At 44.0% G+C, this 27,521-nt stretch overlaps 1 protein-coding gene across 2 annotated transcripts; it reads left to right on the top strand.

Moving 5' to 3' along the window:
* The first annotated feature begins 4,538 nt into the window (after positions 1-4,538).
* CREBL2 (cAMP responsive element binding protein like 2) lies at positions 4,539-27,521 on the top strand. Of its 2 annotated transcripts, none has more exons than XM_059726675.1 (4): positions 4,539-4,676; positions 20,719-20,916; positions 22,250-22,397; positions 25,219-26,934. In XM_059726675.1, exons 1-4 carry the CDS (start codon positions 4,662-4,664, stop codon positions 25,365-25,367), a joined length of 510 nt encoding a protein of 169 aa, XP_059582658.1. In that variant the 5' UTR covers positions 4,539-4,661; the 3' UTR covers positions 25,368-26,934. The 2 variants fall into 2 exon arrangements, with proteins under 2 accessions (XP_059582658.1, XP_006267959.1); XM_006267897.4 differs by having other exon boundaries at positions 4,547-4,676; positions 26,874-27,521.

A 27,521-nucleotide genomic window follows, 5' to 3' on the forward strand; every position in this document is an offset into this window, starting at 1 on the left:
TATTCCAAATTATCTTATTCTGAATACAGTCTGCACAGGAAGGTAATCAGAAATAGCTTACTAGGAAAATCTCATGTAGTTAAGCCCTAAATTGTCAAATTATAACTGGAGAATGTAGAGAGTGTTACAGCCTAGGAAAACCATTTAAAAAACAAGACAAACATTCTTCTTCTTCTTCTCATGAGTGTCTAGAAGCACCAGTCATGGATCAGGGCCTCAGTGTTGTAGGGACTGCAGAGACACAGAACAAAAACTGTCAAGGAGCTTGCACTTTACTGCATAAACCTTTATTGGCAGTGCTGAATAGGTAGGTATCACATCACACCTTTTCAATATGGGCTCTACACATTTTGATTAAAGCTGCCAGATCCTTGAGACTCATATCTTGTCTTCCTAGTTTTGCTGAAGAGCCTGGTAAAATTAGTTACATGGATGAAGATGCAAGGCACAGAGGTAGGGCAGGGTTGGAGGGAGCAGGAAGGGTGTCTTACTCTACCTCCAGAGATTTTGCTCTTGTTCTGGACTCATGCTGAAAGCTCCCCCAAGTGACTCAGCTGTAACAGAGTACTTAGTCATTCAAGAAGTCAAAGGTAGTTGGGTATGATGCTAGTCCCTTCACTCTCTTGTGTACTGATGGCTACAGAAACTGGTGTGCCGTTGCCAAAGTTGCTACCACTTGATAAAGGGGGAGTATTAGTAGGAGATTTTTGCCTTGCATTAACATAAACACATTAAAAGAATTATGCTTGTCTGCTGTGAAGCAATATAGACTTTAATTTGTCCAAATTAAAAAATAATATAATTAATTAAAAATAAAAACAGTCATAGAACAAATATACCTTTTTGTGTTGTCAAAAGCAATAGTGCCAAAGTCCCTGAAGATTTATCTCTTTTTTTCTTGTCATGCTGAGAAAACTAATGATTTTTAAATTGCTGCATGACTGCTGAACCCAACTCAATTATATACCTCAAAGTCTTTTTAGATCTGCTGTGAAATTTAGATCCCTGCTTTTTAGCATATTTTTTGAATAGGGGGCTGAAATAGCCTAACAATAATTATTACATATGACATATGTGTCTCTGAGATTAATACAGACTAGAGTTTATCTGCTATGAGTCACTATGGCTAGTCATAAAAACATCAGGGCGCCTCATACAACTGACATTCACAGTCAATATATAAGGATAATAATATTTCACAGATAAAAATCTTCCAAAAATATGTGAGCAACAAAGCTAAGGTTGCTCAAATGTATTCCTATCAATGCAGTTGCAAGGGGCCATGCTTCTGAAGGGGTTAGCTATTTTACAGAGAGCAGAGTAAGGAGCATGTAGGGCGCTTATCAAAGGGAAATGAAACCTGCTGGTAACAGGTATAATGGCATTTATAGGTCGACATACTGTCTATGAACCTTCCCTCAGTCAAGCTGCGAGAGAGATGGCCTAAAGCTACCTATGCTGGCCTCCCTGCCGTCCAATCATTTCTCCATTCCTGGGGCAAATCCTAACTGGCTTATTCTCCAGCTTTCCAGCCCCGCAGCTCTGTCTGGGGTACCAAAAAAAGGTCTACCATACTTTCACGCATATATCCTGCAGGGTATACACGATTTTACCAAAAAAAAATGGATGGGTGTGGGCTATCGATGGACTTTTTTTCCACGGGGGCTGGGGCCGGGGCCAGGGAGAGCTGTGCCGCTTCCCTGCTGGGCCCAGGAAGGCCGGGCTGTGCCGCTGCTGCCGCGGGGGCCGGGCCCAGGGTGGGCCGGGCTGCACCACCTCCCCGTGTATACGCCACCGCAGGGAATACATGGGTGCAGTGTATACACAGGCTAATTTACAAAAATACAATTTTCCGTGGGTTATACATGGGTGCGGCTTATACCCATGAGTGGGCTATATGCACGAAAATACAGTAATCCAGAGGTGGGCAAAATATGGCCTACAGGCCAGATCTGGCCCACCAAAGGATTTTATCTGGTCTGCAGTGGGTCCCTTGGCCCCACCTGGCCCAGGCCCAGCTGGGCCGTGGTGCATGTGGCCAGTCCCGCTGCTCCCAGGCGGTCAGCAGGGCTGGGGCAGCATGGCAGCTGGGCTCTGCTTCCCAGCCACCCTGGTTACAGCAGCTGCTTTTGGCTGCCAGTGCCAGTGTTGCTGCTACCACTGGACCCAGTTCCACTGCCCAGGCACCCCAGCCCGTCCACCCTCTGTCCAGCACTGGGGGCAGGTGGGCAGGGTCTTTATGGAGACTGACCCAGAACCCTTGTGGGCAGGGTGTGCTTGGCTGCACGGATGGGATAGGGCCACAAGCAGGCAGGGAGTGGCATCTGGGAGCAAGACAGGCAGGGCTGGGATCATGGGGTGGTGACAGTGCTGGGCCAGGGCCCTGGGGCAGAGCCACGATCTGCTGCCCGCATGTCCCTGCGATGGGTGTTGGTTCTGTGTGCAGGGGTGTGCTGGGAGACAATTGCAGCTCTGCCCTAAGCCCTGCGATCCTGGCCCTGCCCCAGCTCCCACCCACCTCCTTTGCTCCCAGAGACTTTTCCCTGGCTGATTGTGGCCCCATCTCATCCACCCAGCCAAGTGTGCCCTGCTTACGAGGTCCCAGGCCATGAGACTGAGGCTGGGATCACCAGCTGGTGACAGCATGGGGCCAGGGCCTGGGATAGCGCCACTTAGGGAGTTTTGGTGAGCTGTTGTGGGTTGGGCAGTGTGTGGAGGGTGCTGACCTGGCCTGCAACAGTTCACCCAAAGTCCCTAATTGGCCTTCCAGCCCAAATAATTGCCCACCCCTGGTCTAATCACTTTCTTCAAGAATGGGTGAGAGGGCAGAGGTATGAGCCAGGAAGACAACATGGTGAAGTAGCTGACCTGGCGGTCAAGTTCCCCTCTATATCTAGAGGTCCTTGTTCACCACATTGACCATTCTTGCTGCATTGAATTTCCTTACCTCAGGGGCAGATTGGGAAAGTGGAAATAGCATTTCTGGATAGACAGACAGGGCACCATATGCAAAGCACCTTGCTTCTGACATCAGAAGAGAAACCCATACAAGCCTGTCTCCTACGAAGTAGGTCTGTGATTCAGGGGGCGAAATCCCCTGTGCAGAGCCTTAGCTCTAACAATGGCATATAATAAGCATTAAGTTGTGGGAAGTCATTATGAATACAGCCACGTGAAAAGTTCACAAATAGACCTTCAGAACTAGATGTAGCCTGTGGAATTCCAGTGCGTCAGAGCAGACTTGATTAACCGAGTCTGAAGCATGGCAATTGTGCACTCGAGCAGCCTCCTGCGTCTTGTGTATCGGCATCCCCATACTTATGAATGGTGATGGGAGACGCTTGAACGAAAGTTCGTCAAACGAGCTTTAGTTCAAGCACCTCTACTACCATTTTTAAGTGCAGGGATGCTGATACAGGAGCTGCAGGAGGCTGCTGGAGTTGCTCTAATTAAAGTGCCACCCCCCCACCCCCAGAGCATGTGTAAAAGTGCTGATCAGGATAGTGCCTGGTGCTGTGGAAACGTATGAGGCAAAGGAAAATTAACCAATTTGGAACATTTTTATTTTCCCTCCAGTTCAGACAAAAAGTCCGGATTGCAAGGGCTCTTAGGCTGCATCCCTATGAGCAGGGGCGTGCGGAAAAAAGCATCAGCACAAATTTCTGGCCTTGGTTTTTGCCCTGGTGCCCTGCACGTGGGGTTAGTGCAGGGAAAGGTGCTCCACGTGGGCCTTATCCAGGGTTCAGGGCTGCAGCGGCAGCAGTCGGAGCACAGAGCCTAGCTGCCAGCTGGAGTGCAACTCTGGCTGGCCAGGCTCTAGCTTTGGGTGGCACATGCTGCGGCCACGTGAAGTGCCCCCCCCCCTTTATTTGATACCAGGATTTCCTAGCATCTTAAACCTGGCTCCATCCAGCAAATAGGCAGCGCATTGAACCAAATCACGTGTGCAGGGTGCATCCAAAGCCTTCGAGACGCTGCAAAACACACTGGTGCGCTCGACCCCAGGGTGCAGCCCTGTGACTTGGGACTGTCCCAGGAAATGTGAGGGGGCCCACGGCAACGCGTAGAGGCAGACAAGGTCCTTTGGGGAAACGCGGTATTTTTTATTAGGCCAACTCAAATAGTTGGAAACAATTCCTCTTTGCAAGCTTTCGGGCACAAACACCCTTCTTCGCGCACAGGGAGAGGCGGCCCCTCGGGATCTTGCACTGCCACCATCCCCGACAAGGACGCAGGGCAGGAAAGCAACAAGCTGCACCCCAGGAGCCACCCCCTGAACGACGGCCCAGCGGTGGCGGGGCGGCCCCGAGGTCTCGTCCAGGGACCAGAGAAGGCCTTGGCGGCAGCCCCGCCTCCGCACGCCCCGTTGTGCCAGGTCTTCTGAGCCCAGCAGGTACCCGTAGCCAGTCCGAACTTGTCCTCGCGGGCGAGGCAGGAACTTCCTTCTGATCCGGTAGTTCTCCGGTGTCTTCTCGCGAGGCTTCGGAGGGCAGCGGGACTATTCTTCCTCCCCCCCCCACCGCCTCCTCCTCTCTAGCGTCGCCACTCTGACGTCACAGCGGCGCCTCGCGGGCTGTAAATACAGGCCAGGCCGGGCCCGGCGGCCCGGGCCCGGCGGGGGCGCTCGGTCGGCGGCGTTGCCTGGGGCTCGGGCCGGCTGCATGGACGACAGCAAGGTGAGCGGGGTCCGCGCCGACCCTGGGGCAGGCGGAAGAGCCAGTCTGCTCTGGCCGCAGACAGCCGTGAGCAGACACTGGTGCAGCGCCGCAGTGAGCTTCAAAGCCGGCGAGCGTGGGCACGGGGAGTGAGGCGCGCAGCTGTTATGCAAAAGATGCGCGAGATCATCCCCTCCCCAGAAATACACAGTAACTTTGTGGCTGGTTCCCACTGTGCCTTGAATGAAACGTGTGGCCGGGCTGAGGGGCAGAGCATGGGAGTGGAGGGCTGTGGTGCGCCCCGAGGCTGGGAGCTCTGGTTTGCAAGCAGCCTGCAGGCCTGGACTCCCATGCTTGCAACTTACTGGTGAAGCGGGAGCCTGGGATCGTGATCCTAGGCTCCCCCTGCGCCAACAATGTAGCCAGGTTGGAATCTGATCCCTGTTGGTCTGGGGTAGCCGTGTAACTCGGACTGCTTTGTGAAAATCATTCTGACTTACAGCTGGGAGCCACACTTATGTCCGCACCCCCAGATCATTTTCCACAGTGCTGCCATCCAGCTGGCTGTCCCCCAGTTTGAATGTGCATCTGATTATTCTTCCCCAGGCACAGCACTGTGTTATTGCTGTTGGACTTCAGCCTGTTCGCTCCAGCCCAGCTTTGCAACCGTCAAAATCCTTTTGAATTGCTCTCTTGTCTTCCAGGGTGTTTGTGGTTTTCTCTTGTTTAGTGTCACCTGCAGATTTGCTCAAGAAGCTCTTTATTCCAGTATCTACATCATTAATAAACGTGTTGAACAGCACTGGGCCTAGGACAAACCCCTGTGGGGCTCCACTTAAAACCTCCTGCCATTCTGACATGGGTCCATTAATAATTAATTACCTTTGGCTTGTGGATATTGAACCAGTTGTCTGCCTACCTTATGATAGTTTTGTCCAGCCCACATTTTTCCAATTTGTTTGTGAGAGGGTCATAAGCCTTTGTGAAGGCTCCAAAGCCTTGCTGAAGTCTATATACGCTATATTAATTTCATTCCCTTAATCCACCCAAGTAGTTACGTGGTCAAAGAAGGAAATCAACTTTGATGTGAATGACATGTGAAGAGAAGGCTGAGAGGGGATTTAATAGCAGCTTTCAACTATCTGAAGGGCACTTTGAAAGAGGATGGAGTTGGACTGTTCTCTGTGGTGGCAGATGACAGAACAAGGAGCAATGACCTCAAGTTGCAGCAAGGGAAATTTAGGTCCTCTTTTTTGGCCCTGTTTAAAGAGAGGCACTATGTTGGCTCTTTACGTCTGGTAACTTGCTTGTCTCCCAAAACTTCTTAAATAATATTGCCAAGGGCTCCAGAATCTCCTCTGCCGGGTTGGCATTTGCTGTCACTGGTGCAGGATGCTGCAGGGCATACCCTGTCCAAGAAAAGCGGGTTTCTATGCAGTTCTCTGTGACTGTTTGAACCAAGGGTGGCCAACCTGCAGCATGGGTGCCACAGTTGGCACAGGCAGTCTCTGTTTGTGGCATGCAGCAGATAGGACAGGGAGCAGAAAGTGGAGCAGCAGATCAGGCAGGGGAATGGGATCAGAGTGGCACTTGGGGAGGGTGCAGGACTTAATTTGTGGAGTGCTTACCAAAAAGCTGGACTGCCACTGGCTTAAAACATTTTTACTAACTGTTGAAAATGGGGTAAAATGGCCACCAGATGTCCAAAACACAGACTCAGTGTGTCCCAAACCTTGTGTAGGTATGCAAAGTGTATGCATGCAACATATAACAGCCCAGGAATTACCAGGAGGGTTTAACATGTTTGATAAAAATCCTGTCTAGCCATCTTTTGTAAATGGCTTATGCTATGGATGTTAAAGAAAGGGTTTTGTTGTCTTTACCTTTAGGGTCTTCTGGTAGCTATGTGTGTGGGGGAAACATGTACTTCTTTTCTGCAAGTATCAATATACCTGCAGTGTGCTGCTTTGCACAACTATGCCAGTGCATTATGGTATTTTTAGCTTCATTTTAACCTGCAGATATAGATCACTAATATCAGGCTGAAGATATGAATGGTCTTATTTAGTATAATAAAATCCTGTGCTCCCATAATAATCTGTAAATAATGAAATTAAAGCAGAGGCAAAGTATAATGTGTAAAGAATGTAAACTATGAGCTAAAAGTAAAGTCCAGTTCTTGTAGTGCAGGGGCGGGCAATTATTTTGGGCAGAGGGCTGCTTACTTAGTTTTGGCAAGCCATCGAGGGCTGCATGATAGGCAGCCCAGGGCAGATAAATATTTATTTTCTAATTTTTTTAGGGGCCCCTTGGGCCAGATAGAATGACCTGGTGGGCTGCATCTGGCCCCTGGGCCACATTTTGCCCACCCCTGTTGTAGTGAGAGGCATTCCTGCTTTTTGCTGTGTATTTTTTAAGAGTACTGTAATAACGTCTACAGACCAGATCTCCAGGGCTAATTGTGGAGAGCCCGAGTGCTGCAGAAACAGTGGCTTTGAATATGTCCTGCCCTTGCTGTGTGTCAAACCAGACATGGAGAGTAAGTTCTAGCAGCTGGAAAATAGTTTAGTTTTCTATTAGTTCTTGGTTCCTCATCTGAAACTTAGAACAGGTACTAGTGTTTGGATTCAGAGAAGCATTGGTTGTGGTAATGTTTTTATGCTAATGGGTGCTTGTACTTCAGGAACTGGTCTGAGATCATAAAATTATGGGGCTGGAAAGGACCTCAGGCCCAGTGACATGCTCCACATGGATTACCAGACAGCTGTCAGAAATTGTGATCCTGGGCTGGCTAGGTTACTTAAAACTAGTAATATGATGTGTGCTTTTACTTTATATGTTAGGTATCCTAAAGTCTTCCAGGGCTCTGAATTGTTTTTTTTTTAACTGGAGGACGATCATGCCATTTGCATTGATTGGTTTTCTTTGTGTTAAAATAAAAACCTGTCAAATGCAGTCTAAAACATGTCTTTGTATTCCAAGATAGATTTGTTGAGCTATCGGCATAAACCTGGCATTTGAGAGAGGAGATCTTGTTAAACTTTTGCCAGGTCAGCACACATGGTATATGATTCTGTTAGATCCTGATTCTGAAAGCTTTTCTGTAGGGTGGATAGTCATTGAGATCACACAACTCTGTATGGTTGCAAGGGTCTTGGTATGTAAAAGAGTCATGTGGGATTAGAGCCATAATTTTGAGGGGTTGGGGGATCTTGTGTCTGGTGTTATGTGAGGCAAAATGTCTCCTGAACTAAATTTTTTTTCCTCAAACAGATTTCCTTTTTTCTGCCATGTAACTTGCTTACAAAAGGGTTTGAAGAATATCCACATTATGGGCATAATTTAAACTTTATTTGTATTTTTGTGCGATGTCAAGATGTGACAGGCAAAAATATGTTAATTTGGTTTTTTGGTAAGGATTCTGTCCATGTTTCCTAACTCTTCACAAGCAATAAATATATTTTGGATACCATCAGCTAGAACTGTTTCTCTGGAAAGAATATATACTCAGAATGGAGGAAGGTAAACATGTGGTAGCTCCCCTACCTTATCCTACTGCCAAACTGAAACAAATTTTCCTAGTGTTACTTTTTTGTGTAAGTATTGCTATAATGGCTAAGGGATGTTGAGCAATTCTAAATGGGAGGCAGTATCCCTTAGATTTACCAAATTTTCACATTCAACAACAATACTATGTACCTGCAATAGATGCCTCATTTCTCAGCTCTTATAATCCTGAGGCATTGTGCACCTGCAGCCTTCATTGAACAGAACTAGATACTAGATCATGCTCCTTGGGAAGGTTTCATTGCCTATAATTATCTTATAGGCCTTTGGCACAAATTCTTCACACTACAGGTTGGACAAAGCTATTTGTGTCTGACTTCTTTACATTCCATCTTTGGGGGGAATCTTCCCATACTGTGTAGTGAGAAATTGCTTTGTCACTGTGGAACACATTAACTCATTGCATAGGGTCTGGAGTTTTGATGTGGTTCAAAGTCAGCATTGTTTGATCCATGTAATATCCTAAAAGTTCCAGTGACTCATGTTTCCGACTTACTATTGGGGTTGGCCTAAATGATATGAGAGTTTGCTTCCTGCCTTATCTGAAGTGTGAACAAGAATGACTGCGGAAGAAATTTTCTTATGACAGTGGACATGATAAAGTTGCCTTAGCATAGGTTAGTCATATTATAGCTTCATCTACCAGAGTTCAGTCACTCTGTTTTTATAAATGTTGTTTTCAGCAATATGATGGTACAAAGTCTGGATGGGCTCAAAGTCTGGAATATTTTTTTTCTGTGCTCCCAACTTACATCTCTATTTCAATGAATGGAAGAAAAAAAAAATCAAAACCAATCAAACTATAAGATGTATTTGGGGATTAAATTTAGTTATATGTATGATTTTAAACAGGAAACTGGAAGTATTTGAAGAAAAGAGGGATATAAGCTAAACATCGTGTCTGGAACACTTGTGTTCTTTAGTCTCCTCCTTGAATTTGAGAGTACCTATTCTGTTTATAGTGTACAGGTCTTACCAATACAGTCTTAAAGAAGTCCTTTCTGCTGTATGTATTTGTCTATGCATGTGTGCATACATACATACTAGATCTTGTAGTGTTGCTGTTCAGGTAATGAACCATTGGCTGCTACCCTTGAATCCCATATGAGGGGAGCCAGAGAAAAAGCAAGGGCAACATTGGACCCCTGCTAAACCAGATGGGACAATTGACAACTGATGCCCATGAAAAAGCAAACTTGCCAAATGGGTACTTTGCATCAGTTTTTCACCAGTCCCATGGGACGCCCCTGCCCACTGTGGGGGGAGGCGTGGGTTAGGGAGATTCCTTAACCTCCATCGAAGCTGACCTTGTGAAGGAACACCTTGACAGGCTGGATACCTTCAAGTCAGTTGGCCCTGATGGTTTACACCCCAAGGTACTCAAGGAGCTGGTAAGCATCGTAGCTCAGCCCCTGGCACGGATCTTTGAGAACTCCTGGTGCTGTGGTGAAGTGCCCGAAGATTGGAAGAAGGCCAATGTGGTGCCTATATTCAAGAAAGGGAGGAAAGTGGATCCGGCAAACTACAGGTCCATCAGCCTGACCTCTATCCTGGGGAAGGTCTTGGAAAAGATTATCAGAGAGGCCATCCTTAACAGACTAGCTGATGGCAATATCCTGAGGGATAGCCAGCATGGGTTTGTTGCGGGTAGGTCTTTCTTGGCCAATCTCATTTCCTTTTATGACCAGGTGACCTACCACCTGGAAAAGGGGGAAGAGATTGATGTCCTGTATGTTGACTTTAAAAAAGCCTTCGATCTGGTATCCCATGATCATCTCTTGGCAAAACTGGCTAACTGTGGCCTCAACCTCACCACAATCTGCTGGCTGGGGAATTGGCTCCGTGGTAGTACCCAGAGGGTGGTGGTTGATGGTACTAATCGTGGTGGTGCGCTGTGACCAGTGGGGTCCCTCAAGGTTCTGTCATAGGGCCTATACTTTTTAACATCTTCATCAATGATGTAGATTTTGGTGTCAGAAGCAGGCTGGCCAAGTTCGCTGATGACTCCAAACTCTGGGGTAAAGCATCCACGCCTGAGGACAGGAGGGTGATCCAGGCAGATCTTGACAGGCTCATGAAATGGGCGGATGAGAACCTGATGGTGTTTAACACTGAAAAATGCAAGGTTCTCCACCTTGGGAGGAAAAACCTGCACGATGCGTATAGGCTTGGCAGCGCTACACTGGTTACTACTACAGGTGAAAGGGGTTTGGGGGTCATGACTGACCACAAAATGAACATGAGCCTTCAACGTGATGCTGCGGCTAGTAAAGCGAGCAAAATGCTGGCCTGTATCATAAGGTCATATATAGATATGATCTCTCTCTCTCTCTCTCTCTCATATATATATATGAATGATAGATGCTTCTCAAGCAAATCGTGGGATGTCATTCTCCCGCTGTACTCGGCCTTGGTGAGGCTGCAGCTGGAGTACTGCATCCAGTTTTGGACTCCACAATTCAAACAGGATGTGGAAAAGCTTGAGAGAGTTCGGAGGAGAGCCATGCACCTGATCAGAGGTCAGGAAAACGGACCTTATGATAAGAGGCTGAGAGCTATGGGACTCTTTAGCCTGGAAAAGCGCAGGCTCAGGGGCAATCTGGTGGCCGTCTATAAGTTTATCAGGGGTGTTCACCAGTATCTGGGGGAATGTCTGTTCACCAGAGCGCCCCAAGGGATGACAAGATCAAGCAGTCACAAACTCCTCCATGACTGTTTCATGCTGGACATAAGGTAGAACTTCTTTACTGTCCAAGCCCCCAAGGTTTGGAATAGACTGCTGCTGCACCCACTTTGAACGCCTTCAAGAGACATTTAGATGTTTATCTTGCTGGGATCCTATGATCCCTGATGACTTCCTGCCCCTGGGGTAGGGGGCTGGACTTGATGATCCTTCGGGGTCCCTTCCAGCCCGAATGTCTATGAAATCTATATATCTGATGGTGGCCTGTAAGCCCAGACATTGCAAAAAGGGTCTCTGTGCATGTGATCTCACAATTTTTGTTTTAAGTAGCATAATGCATGGTAAAGATCATAAGGCCAACTTCAGTGTAAATCAGCAGGAGGGTCTCTCAGTCTGGATGATTGTATTTACTGGAATCCAAGTGGAATCTTCCCTCCTTTCCCATTCAACATAAGAGAAAAACCTTCTGTTGTATATGAGTACCAGCCTGGGACAGGTGACTTCTATTGGTCTGGAACTGAGGCTGGAGATGCAGCTGCTGCTGCCACTGCCTGGAATCAGCAGCAGCACTTTGGAAAGGCAGCTGTAGCTTGGCCCAGTTTCATCTAATGTTAAAGCCTCTTGTCTTTTGAAGCAGGGCTTCACTGACCCCAGATAGGGCTACTAGCTTTAGAGAGGCTGTTCAAGTGAACTCTATTTATACGACTGGAACTCTGCCTAATACAGCTGTTTCTACAACAGTTATTTAAACCGTATCTTTTAGGATATAAAAGTAGGCCAGTGTAGATGAGTGAAGCTACATAAGAAATAATTAGCTAGTGAACTGCAGCTCTGTACGTCCAACCGTTGTCCTTTATAGGAATGAGAACCTGTAATACATTACAAACTACAGCACTCTGCTTGTATGTGTGCAGACTTTCTTTCCATGAGGTGTGTAGCGCAGATAAAGCTATAGATATCAGGTTCATTTGGCAATCGGAACATTGCCTGATGTACAATGGAGAGTTGATCCTCCTAGCCTAGTGATTTTTTTTTTTTTTTTTTTTTTTTTTTTCAACCAGCATGCTGTGAGATCTTTTTAAGGGTGCCTTGCAAGGCTGCTTAATATTAGCACTGGTAGGTGTGCAAACATGTACCTGCATAATTCGCAAGATAAACCCAGAGATTTCAAATACGAATCCATAGTTTAAAAACATTCTGAAATGTTATAGTCTTTTGTGATTTTTGCAACAGAATTGCTCTGTTGATTTTCATTTCTGTAGTCAAAATGAGTGAAAGCTAGGAGTTGGCATTTTCTGAGGGGTGCCTTGAGTCTCAGAAAGTTGGGAATCACTGTCTTAGCCTATCTCACAAGCTGTCAGTGCTATGCTATCAGCAGCTGTAAAACTGACTTTGTACTGTCGATTTCAAGGCTGCTATTAGAAGGATAAAGCATGCTGTGTAACAAAGTAATGAGCTTTAATACCATGTGAGCAGCCAAGAGCAGGCTGTTCCCATACAGATTAGCTGGCACAATTAATTTGGTTTAAGTGATGCCTTTACTAAAGTAATCAATAGGATTTGGCAAATGGCTAGTTAATTTGTCCTTCTTAATGGCTGCCTGTGTTACCTGCATACTTCTTAGGTGGCTTAATATTGTATTTGTACACTTCCCTTCTCCCATTATAAAGGCTATAATTCTAGAATATGTAGAGAGCTTCAGTGTGCAAAATTCTTTTCTATCAGTTTATCCTTCGAAGCTGATGTTGGCTGAAGTAGCATTTACTCAGTAGTGTTAATAATGAATGAACCAAGGTTTGCTGAAAAATGTTGGGCTGATGGCTCTAGACCAGTATTTCTCAACCAGGGTGCTGCCCTATCCTTTGAAGGGTGCCACGAAGCGTGAGAAGATAAGCAGATAAATGCAGCCTTAGGTTTGTCCTTGCCTGGCTGATTCTTCACCCAGCGCTCCCAGGCCCCTCTGCAAGTAAGTAAGCACTGTAATAATATAAATTATTTTTTAAAAATTGGGTGCCACTCAGTTCACAGAAGTTCTGGAAGGGTGCCTCATCCAGTGAGTGATGCCTCGAGTCTAAAAAGATTGAGAACCACTGCTCAAGGCAGTAGAATCCTGTATTAACTTATAGTGCTAGTACAGTACATGCTGATTATATTAGTAGTGCTGTTGTTCTCATGCTATCCTGCCAGTGTGGTTCAAACTGGCTTCCCCACCAGTACTTGCATTCCCTATGTCATATTGATTTATCTTTCCAAGGAGGAATCTGTGGATGACTCGCTCTGACTATACTTCTCCAAGGATCTTCCCTATTACCCTTTCATCCTTCTCCTCTCTCCTCCCCTACCACTTAACTCCCCAGAAAGCCGATTTTCTGTTTCCATGGCTTTCCTAGGCCAGGTAGCTCTGCATGTGAACCTGGATAGCTTGCATGAGGAGGACTGATGTTATGATCTTGGAACTGTTCTGGAAGAGATCATAGGAAAGCAGAGCTGAAATAGACCTCACAAGGTCATTTAGTCTAGCCCTTGCTCAAGGTAAGATCAATCCTGACACTACCATTCCAGTCAAGTATCTGTAGAACCTGCTCTTGAAAACTTCTAAGGATGAAAAGTCCACATTTTCTCTAGGTAGCCTGTTCCAGTTCTTGACTACCTTCATATTCAGAAACTTCCTCCTAATTTTTAACCTAAATTTCTCCCGCTGAAGCTTGAGGCCATTGTTCCTAGTCATGTCTTCTGTGGCTATGGAGAAAAGTCCATCTCCATCCTCTCTGTACTCTCTTCAGGTTTTTGAAGACCATCGTTAAATCTCCACTGTCTTCTCTTCTTTAGACTAAATAACCCTAGCCTTTTCAGCCTTTCCTCAAGGTTTGCTTACCAGACCCCTAATCATTTTTTGCTCTGCATTGGATTCTTTCCAAACTACACATCCTTCTTAAGGCCACAGACTGGACACAGTACTCCAGGTGAGGCATCAGTAGTCCTGAATAGAGCCATAAGAATTGCATCCCTGTTGATATGACCTAATAAGCTGTTGGTTTTGTGTTTGTTTTTGTTTTTTTGTTGTAGCAAGAGCATGCTGTTGCCTCATTCAGCTTAAGGTTGAAAACCACTGCAGCAGACCATTTTTCATTTGTGGACCCCTAAAAATTTCAAATGGAGGTGTCGACCCTGTCCATTGTAACTGTGGGTATTCACATACTTTTGATTATAGTCATCTTTTGCAGACCACTTAGACATAGTCTGCAGAGCCCCAGGGGTCCATGGACCACAGTTTGAAAACCACTGATCTACTGTAACCACTCCAGGTCCTTCTCTGCAGCTCACCCAGGCATTCCTCAGCCTGGATTTGTGCATGTAGTTATTTTGCTGCAAGTGCAGGACTTTGCACTTGTCCTTGTCAAATGTCATCTGATTAATTGCAAACCGTTTTCCCAATCTGCCCAGGTCATTCAGGATCCTAGCCCTATCTTCAAGCATCTGTAACTACACCTGACTTGGTGCCATCTGCAAATTTGCTAAGCGTTCACTTGATCCCATTATCCAGATCATTGATGAAGATGATAAACAGTATCAGACTTGGGACAGACCCCTGGAGAACCCCATTTCATACTTCCTCTCAACTACACATTGAGTCATTGATGACAACTGGTTGGATCATTATATTCAACAAGCAATGTATTAATCTTACAGTACTTTTCTCTAGACTATATTTCCTTAGCATGTGAGTGAGAATGTTGTGAGATAGCGTAAGAGTGGTGTAGTAGCTGTGATGGTCCAGAAACTGTGAGGGGCAAGGGTTTCTTAGGATAATATTTTTTATTGGACCAGCTATGTAATTGAAGTAAAGTTAGACAAGCTTTCAAAAGGAAGACATTCTTCACCAGGTCTCTAATTATAGGAAGGTAGGCAAGTTAAGCACAGCATAGGGGAGGGGCTGAGAGAAATTTTCAGGTGTAGCAGACATGCAGTTAGCATCCATTGAGCCTAACAAGAAGCCACACTTTCCTTGCTTTCTGAAATCTGCAGAAGAGCTAGCTGAAATGCACTCTTTTGGATTTCTGCCAAACAAATGTCATTTTATTGTTAATATTTATAATGAGTAGCAATTAATATTCTTGGGGGGGTGGTATCTTGATTATATGTGAGCATTTGAGATGGAAAAAGCATGGGTGCTGACTAGTAATAAATAACTCCTGTAATTATGTGAACTTTTTTTTGTGAATACAAAAAGAATCCAGGAGTTACATTTTTGTCTCATCCATTCCTGATGCTTCAGCTTGAGCACTGCTTTATGTCTTTCTCTGCTGTCATGTCAGCATAGCAACCAAATAAACAAACAGGACTAGAAGTCAAGGAGGAGTCAGTGGAAAATGATTTAACCAAGACTTTTTTTCTACCCATGTTTCTCAAGGTTGCAGTAGGGAACTTGGGGCTTCTTAGTATTTCTATGAAAAATTGGTATGGTAGCAGGCTGTTAAATCACCCCTTAAACTGGCTATGCAGTGGGATGCTGAACCATGTGAGAGCTTATGTTTCCAGACCTGCCGGGACCTCAAGAGTCCTCCCATGCAGAGATCAGAGTATTGCGGTATTGATGTTGCTTCTCTGTATTCCTACAAGCCTTGTACCTAACTCATAGTCTTCTAAATGACACAAACCTTTGCTGCTTCTGTTTGCAAACAGAGGACTTCAGCAGTCCTGCATGCAATCAGGTTTTGGAAGGCAAGCAGGTAGTAGGCCCTAATTCAAAAAGTACCATATTTACTCGCATAGTAAGACCCTGATTATAAGATGCCCCCCCAAATAATTAGATTTTGTATATGGAAAATGTATAACTTTGTTACAATTTCCAGGTATTGAATCTAATTATTGGAGGTTTGCCTTGAATTTGTCCCCTTATCACTGCTACAGCAAGGGGAAAAAAGATCTGGGGGATCAGGTAGCTCTTTGCTTCCTCACAGCTTTTTCCCCTGGTAGCCCCTTTCCCCATCCCTTACTGTCAGACCGTGCTCTCCATGAGCATGGTACAATTTGATACAGTACCCATAGATTTAGTCCAGCCAGAATTAATTAATACATGTGCAGCAGTTCTAAAAGAAGAGAACGTTTTTGCACAGATGTTTCATAAACGCAATTTTGGACAGTACCATGGCACCTACTTATATCTAGTATAAACTATGCATGGAATGAGTTAAAAGCCAAAAGGCTCATGATTTACCAGAATTCACTGGGCTGTGCCACAGCAGTCAACAGCATTTCAAGCCATGGTGAGCTACAGCTTTGCATACAGTTCATCCAGAATCCCTATGTCACTCTCTCTCTGCCTGGTACATATGTTTGATGTGCACCTCCATGGGGGACCCCACAGCTCAGCATTACTAGGTATGTTTGTCTACTCCAGATTACCCCGCCCCCCCCCCCCCAAAGAAAAAAGATCCACATGCTAATGAGTCCTCGCTCATGACTGGAACTGGGTGTTCTTGTCACAAGTCCTGGGATGTTCCAAAAACATGTGCAGATGAGGTGCAGGGCACTCCGCTTCACCTTGCAGAGGGCTGGCGCCACACCTATGTGCCAGGCTGAGAGAGGTTGCAACAGAGGTTCTGGGTAAACTGTATGCAATGTCATGGCTCACCATGGCTTGAAAAAGTGTCGACTGTGAGGGGGATTGCACTTAATGGGCACTGGCACGTGTCTTATTCAGATGAGTGGTACTAACCTATTCTTGTGGTAGGTTTGTATCAGCATTTTTGGCACCATGGAGGGTGTTGGAGTTTGTTGTGGCCTTTCTCAGTGCCAGCTTGGTATTGCAGTACCTCTAGGCTTGATGCTTGTTCAACTGCCTTTTCTGAGGAGACTGGTTCAGATGATGGGTAAAAAAGGATAATATGCTGTGAGTGCTTGGAGTGTCTCCCTTTAAGACCATGCATATTTAGAACTCCTTAATATAAAGTGTTACACAGGCAGTCCGAGTGGAATAAGCACCAAGTCTCAGTTGCTACTGGGAACCAAAGTATTACTTTTGCTTAGAAAACAGCCAGTTGTTGTAAATGTGGTTTGTTGAAACCAGTCAATTGTTATAAAAGTGTTGCAAAACTTGATACATATTGGCTTAAACATACCTCTGCTATAGCATACTTAGATGAGTGGAAGTACACCATGCATTAATTTTGTTTCATAGGAATAGTAGAGGGAATTGATAAATCAAGTGAGATTCCTTCCACAGCTCACACTTGACAAAGGGCTTGAATTTTCTCTTGGTCTTATGACTGTCACATTTGTTTCAATCAGTAGAAGTCCATGAAATAATCTGTGTTCCACTGCTTGCTTGGGGCAGGCAGCAACTCCTGAATAAATTAAAAGAGGCAATATATAAGGCGGTAGGATTATGTTGCCGTGTGATTGATGACTCACTCCACTATGGAGAGAATGGCTTCCATTGTGTAACCCATTTTTCATTACAGAACATGAATTCACTATGTGATTGTTTTTACTGTGTGACAGTACAAAATAAACTTGCTTTGATAATCCCAGAAATCCTGCCCTCTACAATGTTAGCATTGTGTAATAGCCTCATTAGTTTTATGGACAGTAACATTTAAACAGTTGCCTATAAGGAAAGTACAGCCTGAACATAAAGTTGCTACATCCTAAATTCATTGGAAGTGACTGTTAGTGCTGTGTTGACCAAGCAGTATGATTAGACCCTCAAATGAGTTTCTCTTCCATTAGTAAAGCAGGGTATATGTCTGAGACAAGACTTGGAGGATACCCTTAGCCGATGACCTGTGTAATAATGTTGACATGAAGCATGAAAGACTTTCATATGCCATTTCTTTGTGTTAAAAACAAGGGGATGCCAGATATAAGTGTGGAAATGATTCCTTTGCACTGCTGTGTTTGAAGTTGTAGCTCTAATATGGAGTACGTTAAAGCCAATTGTCCAGCTTCAGTGTAGGGAGCTGTGGATTTTACACAGACTATTCATTCAGATTTTAAGGAGGCAACCATGCTGGGACATAAGGGATTGGAATTCAGAGGAAGGGGAAATGTAACAAAATCCATAGTTAAAGTATCAAAGATTCTAGTTCCCTTTGAAATTAGTTAGCACTGAGTGGACATGACTGAGATGATAGATTGCAAAAGTTTGAATAAGTTGAATAAGCGTGAGGTTTTAGAATAGGATTCCTGAAACTATGATTCCAAGTCACAGGGTCAACTTCTTTCTTTTGTCCCCCCCCAAAAAAACAAAAAACAAAACCAGAATGTCACATCTTGCTGCTTTTCATGCTTTTTTTTTCAGGTGAAATCTGAAATTCTTCCTCCTTTGCACAGGCCTCGGAGACTCTGGCATATATTTTTTGAAAAAGTAAAGATTTTTTGTTTCCTGGTATTTACATTTTCTCTTTCAGATTTTGTGCAGAGTAACTGTTATTACTCAATAGACCATCTCTGAAGTGTACTGCATTATTTATTTATTTGTTTTGTAGTACAGGCAGTTCTCAGACTTATGACACAATTGGTTCCTGAAAACCGTATCTTAAATTGAAACTTTGCAACTTGGAATCAATTTTCCCATAGGAAACAGTGTTATAAATGGGGGAATGGTTCCTGAACCAAGGCCTGATACCCTATTTTCACCCAAAATAACCCAGAATTTTGTAAAGTACTCAATCAATTATATAAAATAAATAAGTGTAGCTATATTACTTGTCTATATGTATGTATGTATGTATTTATTTATTTATTTATGTATTTATATTGTAAATATACCACATCTGGGGGTCACACATCCCCCCCCCCCTTCCCCCTATGCCCTCCTGGACAAGTGGTGGAAGCTGCTGGACAGGCCGTAGCTTCTCCTGCAGCCTCCCAGCTCAGCCCCAGCACTACCTGCCTCACCTCAGTGTGAGCAGCTGGGGGATCAGCCAGATGAGCTGTGCCTTCTCCTGTGGCCGCCCGGAGCAGCCCCGGAACTGCCTGCCTTGTCCCGGTGGGGGCAGCCAGGGGAGCAGCCAGGCAAGCTGCAGCTTCTCCCGCAGTCGTCCAGCACAGCCCTGGCACTGCCTGCCTCGCCCCAGCGGGGGCAGCCGGTGGAGGAAGCAGATGAGCTGCAGCTTCTCCTATAGTCGTCTGGAGCAGCCCTGGCACTGTCTGCTTCGCCCTGGCAGGGGCAGCCGGGGGAGCAGCTGGACAAGCTGTGGCTTCTCCCACCACCCATAGCCCCCTCTCCTAGAGCCCAGGTGCAGCCTCAGCTGGGCAGCTTTTCTTCCCCCCCCCCTCCAGTGCAGGGGCCCTGATCTGCCCCCCCACGGCCCTTTCCTTCCTCCTCCTGACAGACCTGTATCCAGCATTCAGCGTCGTAAAGTTGAAACCCATGTTGAAACTTTGAAACCCAGGTGTCAATTTACAGATGTCATAACTGCGGTTTGTTGTAACTCAAACAGTCATAAGTCGAGGACTGCCTGTTGTAGCTAAAAGCCCCAGCCCATCATTGCAGGCATTGTAAAATGCACAAAAGAATGATAGTATTGTCCTAAAGAACTTCCATGAATGTACTTCAGGAAGGAAGAAACTATTATATGTAATTGTAAAATGTGTATTAATTCACTAGAGCTTTATACAACTATCTTGAAAAATTGTGCAGTACTCTAATTACAGTAGTTGGAATGAATCTTAGATTGTGAAAAACAAGGCTTTTGTGTTTCTCTGGTTATTTTGTAGAGCAAATGATCTGCTAATCTACCTATTGTCTCTCCTTTCTTTTTTAATGAAGATCCATTGGAGCAATAACATAGATATGCAGTTAGATTTGAACTGGCAAAAGATTAAGGAAAGAGATGGGAATGAAAATTTCAGAAATTTTGAAGCTATAATATTAAATATTCTCTCTTAAATTATTCATAGAGTCACAGGAAGTTTATATTTGCCTTCATTAAATCAATCTTCCAAAGTCAGATCCAGAAAATCATAGGTTTACTCATGCAGGCATATGATCTTCCTCACGGAGATACTTCAATCTATCCAAAAACCAAAAGAGTTATCTTGAATGAGTAGAATTTTGTGGGGTTGGTCTGAAAAGAGTAACTTTTTTTGTCAGAATGACTGAAACTTTTCATAAAGTTTAGTAGGGACTGGGACCACAAAGTTGTTCTACATAGTATAATGATTGGTGAGTTCTCAGAGGTTGGTTGATAATAGAAGACTCTTGATAACTAGGCTGCAGCCATAAGTGTTTGGTTTATGTGTATGTTCAGGATGATACTTCTCACTTGGCAATTTAATCTTCATGTCTCTTTCAATTTGGAAAATACCCTTGTAATTTTATTATAATAAAATAAATTTAGGATTATTTAAAACAAACAAGCAACCCCAACCACATTTAAAGCCCTGAACTCTATACTGGCTCTGGGGTCTCATAGCATTGTTGCTAATCTATTGCAATGGTTTAGAAGTGCCACCTGATGCTTAGATAATCCTGTGGGCTGGGCTGCTGTGTTGATACCTGTTTACCCCACCGCAAGGTAGATTTCTGTCTGGTTAGGGTAGCCCACTGAAGAGTTGCCTCAATAATGAATTTTTGCTAAGGCCTCTCTCTCCTTTTCTTGTTCATTGTCAACAATCCTTTCAGAAGTTCAAAATAAACATTTGACTCTCTTCTCCTTTTCTTCCAGGATCACCTGATATTCCTTCCCCATGAATAGCTTGCACATGCTGGCACTCCTGTTTCTTTGCACCTCCAAAAACAACATTGAGAATTTTCATGCTTACTCCTTACTCCAAATGGAAGTTTAACTTGCTGTTGTCTTGCAGGTAGTTGGTGGCAAGGTAAAAAAACCAGGCAAGCGAGGTCGTAAACCAGCCAAAATAGACTTGAAGGCAAAACTCGAGAGAAGTCGTCAGAGCGCAAGGGAGTGCAGAGCACGAAAGAAGCTGAGGTACCAATATCTGGAAGAACTGGTGTCAAGCAGGGAGAGAGCCATCTGTGCGCTCAGAGAAGAGTTGGAAATGGTAAGGGTGTTTCCTTCTTAACTTGACTTCTAGACTGGATCCTGCTAGCATTGAAGTTATGAATGTTTGCCATAGAGATTGTGGTTAGGCTATAACTTGTCCAAATAGTAAGAGCAAACGTGTTCATTGCTTGCCTGTTTTGCATCTCGATAGTGATTCTTGTAGCATGAGGGATTAGAACATATAAGAGCTGCCACTTACTGTTGAGACCATAGATCTATCTTGCCCGCTGTCCTGTGTCACACAGTGGCAGAGTGGATGCTGAAAGGGAGAGTGAACAGGGTATGACAAGGCTCTTTTTCCACTCTTCTTCTCACTTGCAACCTCCAGCATTTATCGGCTAGGAAGTTCTGATTCAGAGGCTGTACCCTTTGACATTTCATTTCTTATATTTTAGAAATAGCCTGATGTAAAGGTTAGGGGAGGCAGGGAAATATTAAAATAGAGATCTGTAGCTTGCAGATGTATTTGGCCAGCCTTTGGTTTGGTGCATATGCTGCCCCCTCCTCCCCCCACCATGCACAAAACCTTATTTACAAGGCCATGTTGCTTGCTGCTCATTTGTCTGATTTTTTTCAGTATGCATGAACTAGGTGCCTGTACATTTTTGCAGGCATGATGGGCCGTGTTGGCACAAGTGCACAGGCAAATAGGTTGGAAATATAGACACCTAAGCCACCAGAACTCCCATGGAGCTCAGTATATAAATTGCTTTTGAGGAACTGGGACTTGGGTTATAGAAGGATGTACTGATTGTATTGATATTAAAGGGTATTGTTATGGATAACAGTACAAGTTGTTACGATGTGACTTAAATCTGTATGATACAAGTGTATCCTACTTCATTCAGGGCAAGGTCAGGATGTTTTAGTTAACTTGTATTGCTACAGGGTAGCACAAATGTAAAAGTTGAGCATAAGGATTTCTGGCCTGACCCCCAAACATCCTATGTTCTGTAGTTTGCCAATGAAGATGTGGAGGCTCAAAGGGGCCTGCAGAGCATCAGAAAGAGTGTCAATGTGAAGGTTTCATCAGCACAAGGTTTATGAGACTTGTTTTTGATAGCATGTGAGCTGGAGCAGCGTATTGGCATGGCAGCAGCCAGAAAGCACAGGAGAGTTCTACACTGTTTAATGCTTATTGTATTGTATGTAGCTGTGCCCCCAGGCAGCAGTTTATTAACAGAAACAGGATTTACTCAGGTATGCAGCTCTAGACATGTGCTTAGCTCATTAGTTCTCAACAATTGTAGAAAAAGTTTCACTTAAGTAGGCACAAACTACTACTGTGATCCTGGCAGTTTGCTAGTGCTTGATGTGTTTGCATATTTCAGTACAAGCAGTGGTGCATGGCAATGGATCAAGGGAAAATCCCCTCTGAAATAAAAGCCCTACTAACTGGAGAGGAGCAAAGCAAAGTGCAGCAGAACTCTACCAAACTTTCCAAGGTTGTGAAAACAGAAGCAAACAGCAACAACCCCTGTAAGTATCATGCCTATGATCATCCCTATTGTATGTCTTCTCTTTTGTAGGAATGCATATTGTTATAATATTTGTCTGAACATGTGACACATGCAGTTACATTGGCTTTAGAAAGTCAGGCAGTTAGTTTTCAAGAAATGATCCTCCTTTCTCGGAGCGTAAAATCTTTCTTGATGGGCACAGGAGATTTTTATATATTATTATTATTATCCCCTCTAATAGAATAGTAAATGTTTGGGCAGAGTGCACCTGTGTGTTTGCTTTTCTCTGAATCTGTAGGTAGAAGTAGGAGGAGAAAGGGGTCCTACATCCATACTAGATCAGGGATATTTTGCTTAACTTTAAAGTGTGATGCCAGTTCCTATTTTTCTGATGACTGCTTATGTTGTCACAGACATTGGTTCTCTGTATACTAGTAAAGTACCTCTTTCAGCCCCACTTTCTACTTTGTACTCTGCTTAACTGCATACTAATTGGTGCTAGCAGTGGTGAAGAGAATTTGCTGTCAAAAGACTGCTATTAGAAACCTTGAAATTAATTGTAGTCAGTCAGTTTCATGATAGAATTTCCCTTCTTTTTTTAGAGTTGCTAACAGCAGACATGAGCCTAACTCGTCAGTTTCTTCTCATTTTCAAGGCTTTTAACTTGCTATTTAAATGCTCTGACAGTGATGGGAGGTAGTTAGTTTAGGATCTGCTAATACTGTAGAACTGACAGCACTGTGTACTTAGCGAGCATTAAGCCCAGATAAGTGCGTACTTCTGGTAAGTTCATGGCCTTTTTTTTTAGTCCTAAGGCCATGAACTTAAACAAAATACACTTTATTGTGCACTGAATTTTCAAATTTCATATTAAAGCTACATGAAAAGAATTATTATGTAGATTGCTAAGTCAGACAAGTGTTCAAAAGTTAGGAAGTGTGAAGCCTATAATTGCCTGTGCATCATTAGTTCTGCTTTTTTGCATGTACACCCTGTGCAATGAATGAGATGAGGAGTCATTATGGAAAAAAAATGGCCATGTAACTTAGAGATGAGATGTGTAATGCATTGCATGCAAGGGAGCAGAACTAAAATTATATTGGCATCTGTATATCTCTCATTTATGACTTCACTTTGAAATCTAAATAACACTCTTTAACATAGTCCTTAAGTATAATTTTTTTCTTGTGAAAATAACTAGGGAAAAACGCACTTTTGTTGCAACCATCCTCCATGCTTGACTTCCATGGGGTTTGAGTGCTGAACTTTAGCAGTACAACAACTGCTTGAGCTGACCACATTTAACTAATTTAATTCTTAACAGTTCTTTTTTTTTTTTAGTTATTTACCTGGCACTTCACTTAGCCCTAGGCAGAAAAATGAAACTGAGGAGGAAGCCCACTTAGAAAGTTAAGTCTCATATAGGCAAGAAAAGGACAGGATGTATATTTCTAAATCCCTTTAGCTGAGAACTGCAGTTCATGCCCTGTTCTGCTTGGAGGAGGATGAAAGGGCCAAGCCCTAAGTGTAGATCTGTTGTTCCATACTGAGTGTCTGTGTGGCCTCAGTGCTGTTTGTGGAAAAAATTGTCAATGTGAAACATCAAAAATTTTTTTTCTTAGATATGATTAATTTCTTATATTGCAGGAGTAGGACAGTAGACATAGCAAAGCCAAAACTAATATATGATCTCTCATTATAACTTGCATGTGTACAGTGCCTTTAGTTTGACAGTCCCACAGTATTTCCCAATATTAATCTGTGTTGAATGCTTAAACATGTGCTTAAAATAAGACAGACACTTAACTGGTGCTGAATCAGAGCTCTGGCAAGTATGCAGAGGAGTTAGCTAATTCATTACACAAAATCTTTAACTGCAGCTAGATGCTTGACAAATGGACAAGATGCTGGTTTTGCTTCTCATGACATGTATAGCTCTTGTGCTCTTTCTCATGCCTCCCCCCTTCTTGTACTGTTTTTATTTGAATCAAAGATGAGGTTTTCCCCCAACTTAACATGGAAGAAGGGTGAGGGGGCAGACCCCCTTGTCTTGGATTAGAGTACAGGTTGGTAGGGGGGGGGGGTGGTAGTGGCTGCTACAGCTCTGACTCCAGGCTCAGAGCCTCAGCTGCTCTCCTCCCCTTCAGCTCTGTGTTGCCCACTGCTACCACTTTCCCTCCAGCTCCAGTCTCAGTTCCAGCCCCACTCTGGCCTGGGGCATGGAGCACATGGTGGCTTTCGCTCCTGCCCAGCCATGCAGCAGAGGTGGTAGTGGCAGCAAGTCTGGCCTTGGCTCAGGTTTTGGGGCTGGGGCCAAACTGTCGCTTCTGCAACTTCCACCCAGTGTTTTCTGTGCCTGTGGCCAGTGTGTGTGGCCTCCAGCTCCCAGGGGGAGCAAGTAGCAGCGGGGAGCAGGCATCAGAGGGCAAGTAGTGGGAGGTAGGGGTCAGGCCACTGACGCCCTGCTACCTGCCTCCCTACGGCTGCTTGCCCCACAGCAGCAGTTGTGGGGAGTGAATTTAAGAGAGTTTCCCCCAAAATTAGATTTTGTACATGGAAAATTATAGCTAATTTTCCATTTTTTCTGTGTATAAAATCTAATTATTGGGGGTTTGTCTTAAATTCAGAGTTGCCTCGGATTCAGGCAAATATGGTCGTTAATTTTGTGATAACTTGTTTGAAGGTTTCTTTGTATAAGTTGGCTTTGTGGACACATGCGAGAGCTAGAATGCCCATCTCTGCTTTACCCACCAGGGTAAGTAGAGATTTCCTCATTTGGTGGTAATCATCTCATTCATCAGAGTGTTTTTTTTTTTTGTTTTTTTTTTTTTTTTTTACAGGGATTTGCTATTCTGGGAGCCTGTCTAACATGTCAGTTTTTTACATGGTTAGTAGCATCTGTCTTCTGTTACAAAGGTTATTTTTGTGTTTGACATGGATGGGACAACATGATTATAGAATCCTTCATAAAAAGCACATTACAGTCTAAGTCACAATGTTTTTGTATAACAGTGTCCTTGCATATCCTGCTAACCAAAATGAAGTGTTAGAAAAGTTGTTGGATGGCTCCCACAACTATTTATCGGTATGGCTTGACAGGATGAAAGCACGGGCTCTAAAGGCAGTCAATATTTGCGTCATCCCATATTGCCTCCAGTTTAGGTATCAGGTTTTGTGCTCAGTGAAGGGATCCCTGAATGAGATCTTGTGGCTTTTGTTTTGCTACAGGTCACACTAGGTTATCAGTGTCCCTCTGGCCTTGAATCTCTGTGGCCTTGCATTTTTTAGAACTCTAAAGTTCACCAGCTCCGCTTGGGAATTGCAAGAGTTTGAAAATGTTTTTGAGTATCATGTTTATGTAGTATGTACCAGGGGATCCTGCCTGTATACAAAATCTTGTAAAGACTGAATCTGGTCCTCTGACCAGGAATCCAGTCCAAACCCCAAGTAACCCTGAGTCTCCTCGATAATTCCCCTAAGAAAGATGGGAATGTAGCCCTTCCCCCTCCTTTCTGTCACGGTAGTTCAGGGGTCGGCAACATTTTTGGGCAGTGCTCCAAAAACACCCACAAGCTCAACTTGTAAGATGTTGGCATGCCAAGGGTGGACATCATGGGAGCTGTGAGGGGCCCAATACTTGTTGTGGCAGCACAGCCCTGCCTCCTTGTCTTTTTCCTGCTGTCCTTCTTGAGGCATGCATGCCAAAGAAAAGGCCTTTGCGTGCCTTGCTCTGGCACCTGTGCCAGAGGTTGCCTACCCCTGCAGTAGTGGTAGCCAAGAAGGAAGCTGGCTGCCTCTTGAAGACTTTGAAGAAGGGGACTAGCAGGCCACTGAGCATCCTGTGTCCCCACCCTCTTGAAAATCTAGAAGTTACTTAGCACTCTGAGCTTGTTGGGTGGAAAGGGAGTTCTTCAGGACCTTCCAAAATCTTGTGTAAATTCTAGTGCATTTTAGGCTCTTTGCACCATTGTTCTGCTGGCACATGAAGATGCAGTAAGCACCTAATTCAGTAGTATTACACCAGTTCTATATCAGCCATCTTAATTGATCTAAATGGAATTAGGGGTGTGATGGGAGTGAAGCTGTGATAACTCATGCCTAAGGAATTCTGAAGTAATGGAAACTTGAAAGGAAAATACCTCCTCTTCCCCTGTATTTGATGTGTGGAATCTGGAAAAATGAACTGCATGGGTTTTATGGAACTGTCATTTAATCAAGGATGTTTTGCCTAATGGTGGCTTACTTTTTCTCTCTCATTCATATATAACTAGTTGTGATTTTTGCATTCAAAATTTGATAATACTAAGTGTTGACCAAGTTGCATAGAACCCATAAAGTGTTTCTCAGAAGCTTTTTATAACCTACACAGAAGTTTGAAAAATGTATTAGATCCTCTTCAAAGGGTGCTTTTTTTTTTTTTTTTCATCTGTTACCGTGATCTCATCTGACTTGTTGGAGAGGGTGCTTGTGGTTATGATCGATTGTTCTTTTTCAGGGTGAAAGCTGATACAGAAGTCAGTGGTGAATCCAGCCCTGTTCTGCATCTCGTGAAGGAATGATGAAGATCTTGCTTTGCTGGTTCTATTTGCCACCTTCCACCAAATTGAAATCTGCATAACTTTTTTTTGGTCACAAATTCAACGTGAATATGAAACTCCTAGCATACAGATTTTAAAGCTACTGTTTGACTTTTATCTTACTCAGCTTTGAATATTGAAGCATATTTAGTATGTACCTGTAATATCTCCTATAGGTAGACAGAAGCAACATCTCAGCTTTTAAATGTCTCTGCTGTTAATACTGCAATGTAGGCTGTTTTTGTGATTTGAATTTATTTTTATTATTACTCATGAAAGACGCCAAGCTTTTAATCTGCAGTAAGATCTGAAGCCTCGTGCACCTAATCACTCGACCAAGATGAAGCTGATTTTTTTTTTTTTGTCTGTGGTATGTTGTGTATGCATGGCGCATGCTGTAACATCTCCTCTGAGAAGATGTTGCCACTATGTACAAATATTGTCATTATATTTGTTCTGTCTTTCCTTCTTTAAACTGTGATGAGGCAATTAAGATCCTTATCATTTTACTAAAGATTTGCATGAACATCTGCTTAAAAGTAAAATAAAAAATGCCCTCAAACCCA

Source organism: Alligator mississippiensis, chromosome 4 (assembly GCF_030867095.1).
Source record: "Alligator mississippiensis isolate rAllMis1 chromosome 4, rAllMis1, whole genome shotgun sequence".
Taxonomy (NCBI): Eukaryota; Metazoa; Chordata; order Crocodylia; family Alligatoridae; genus Alligator; species Alligator mississippiensis.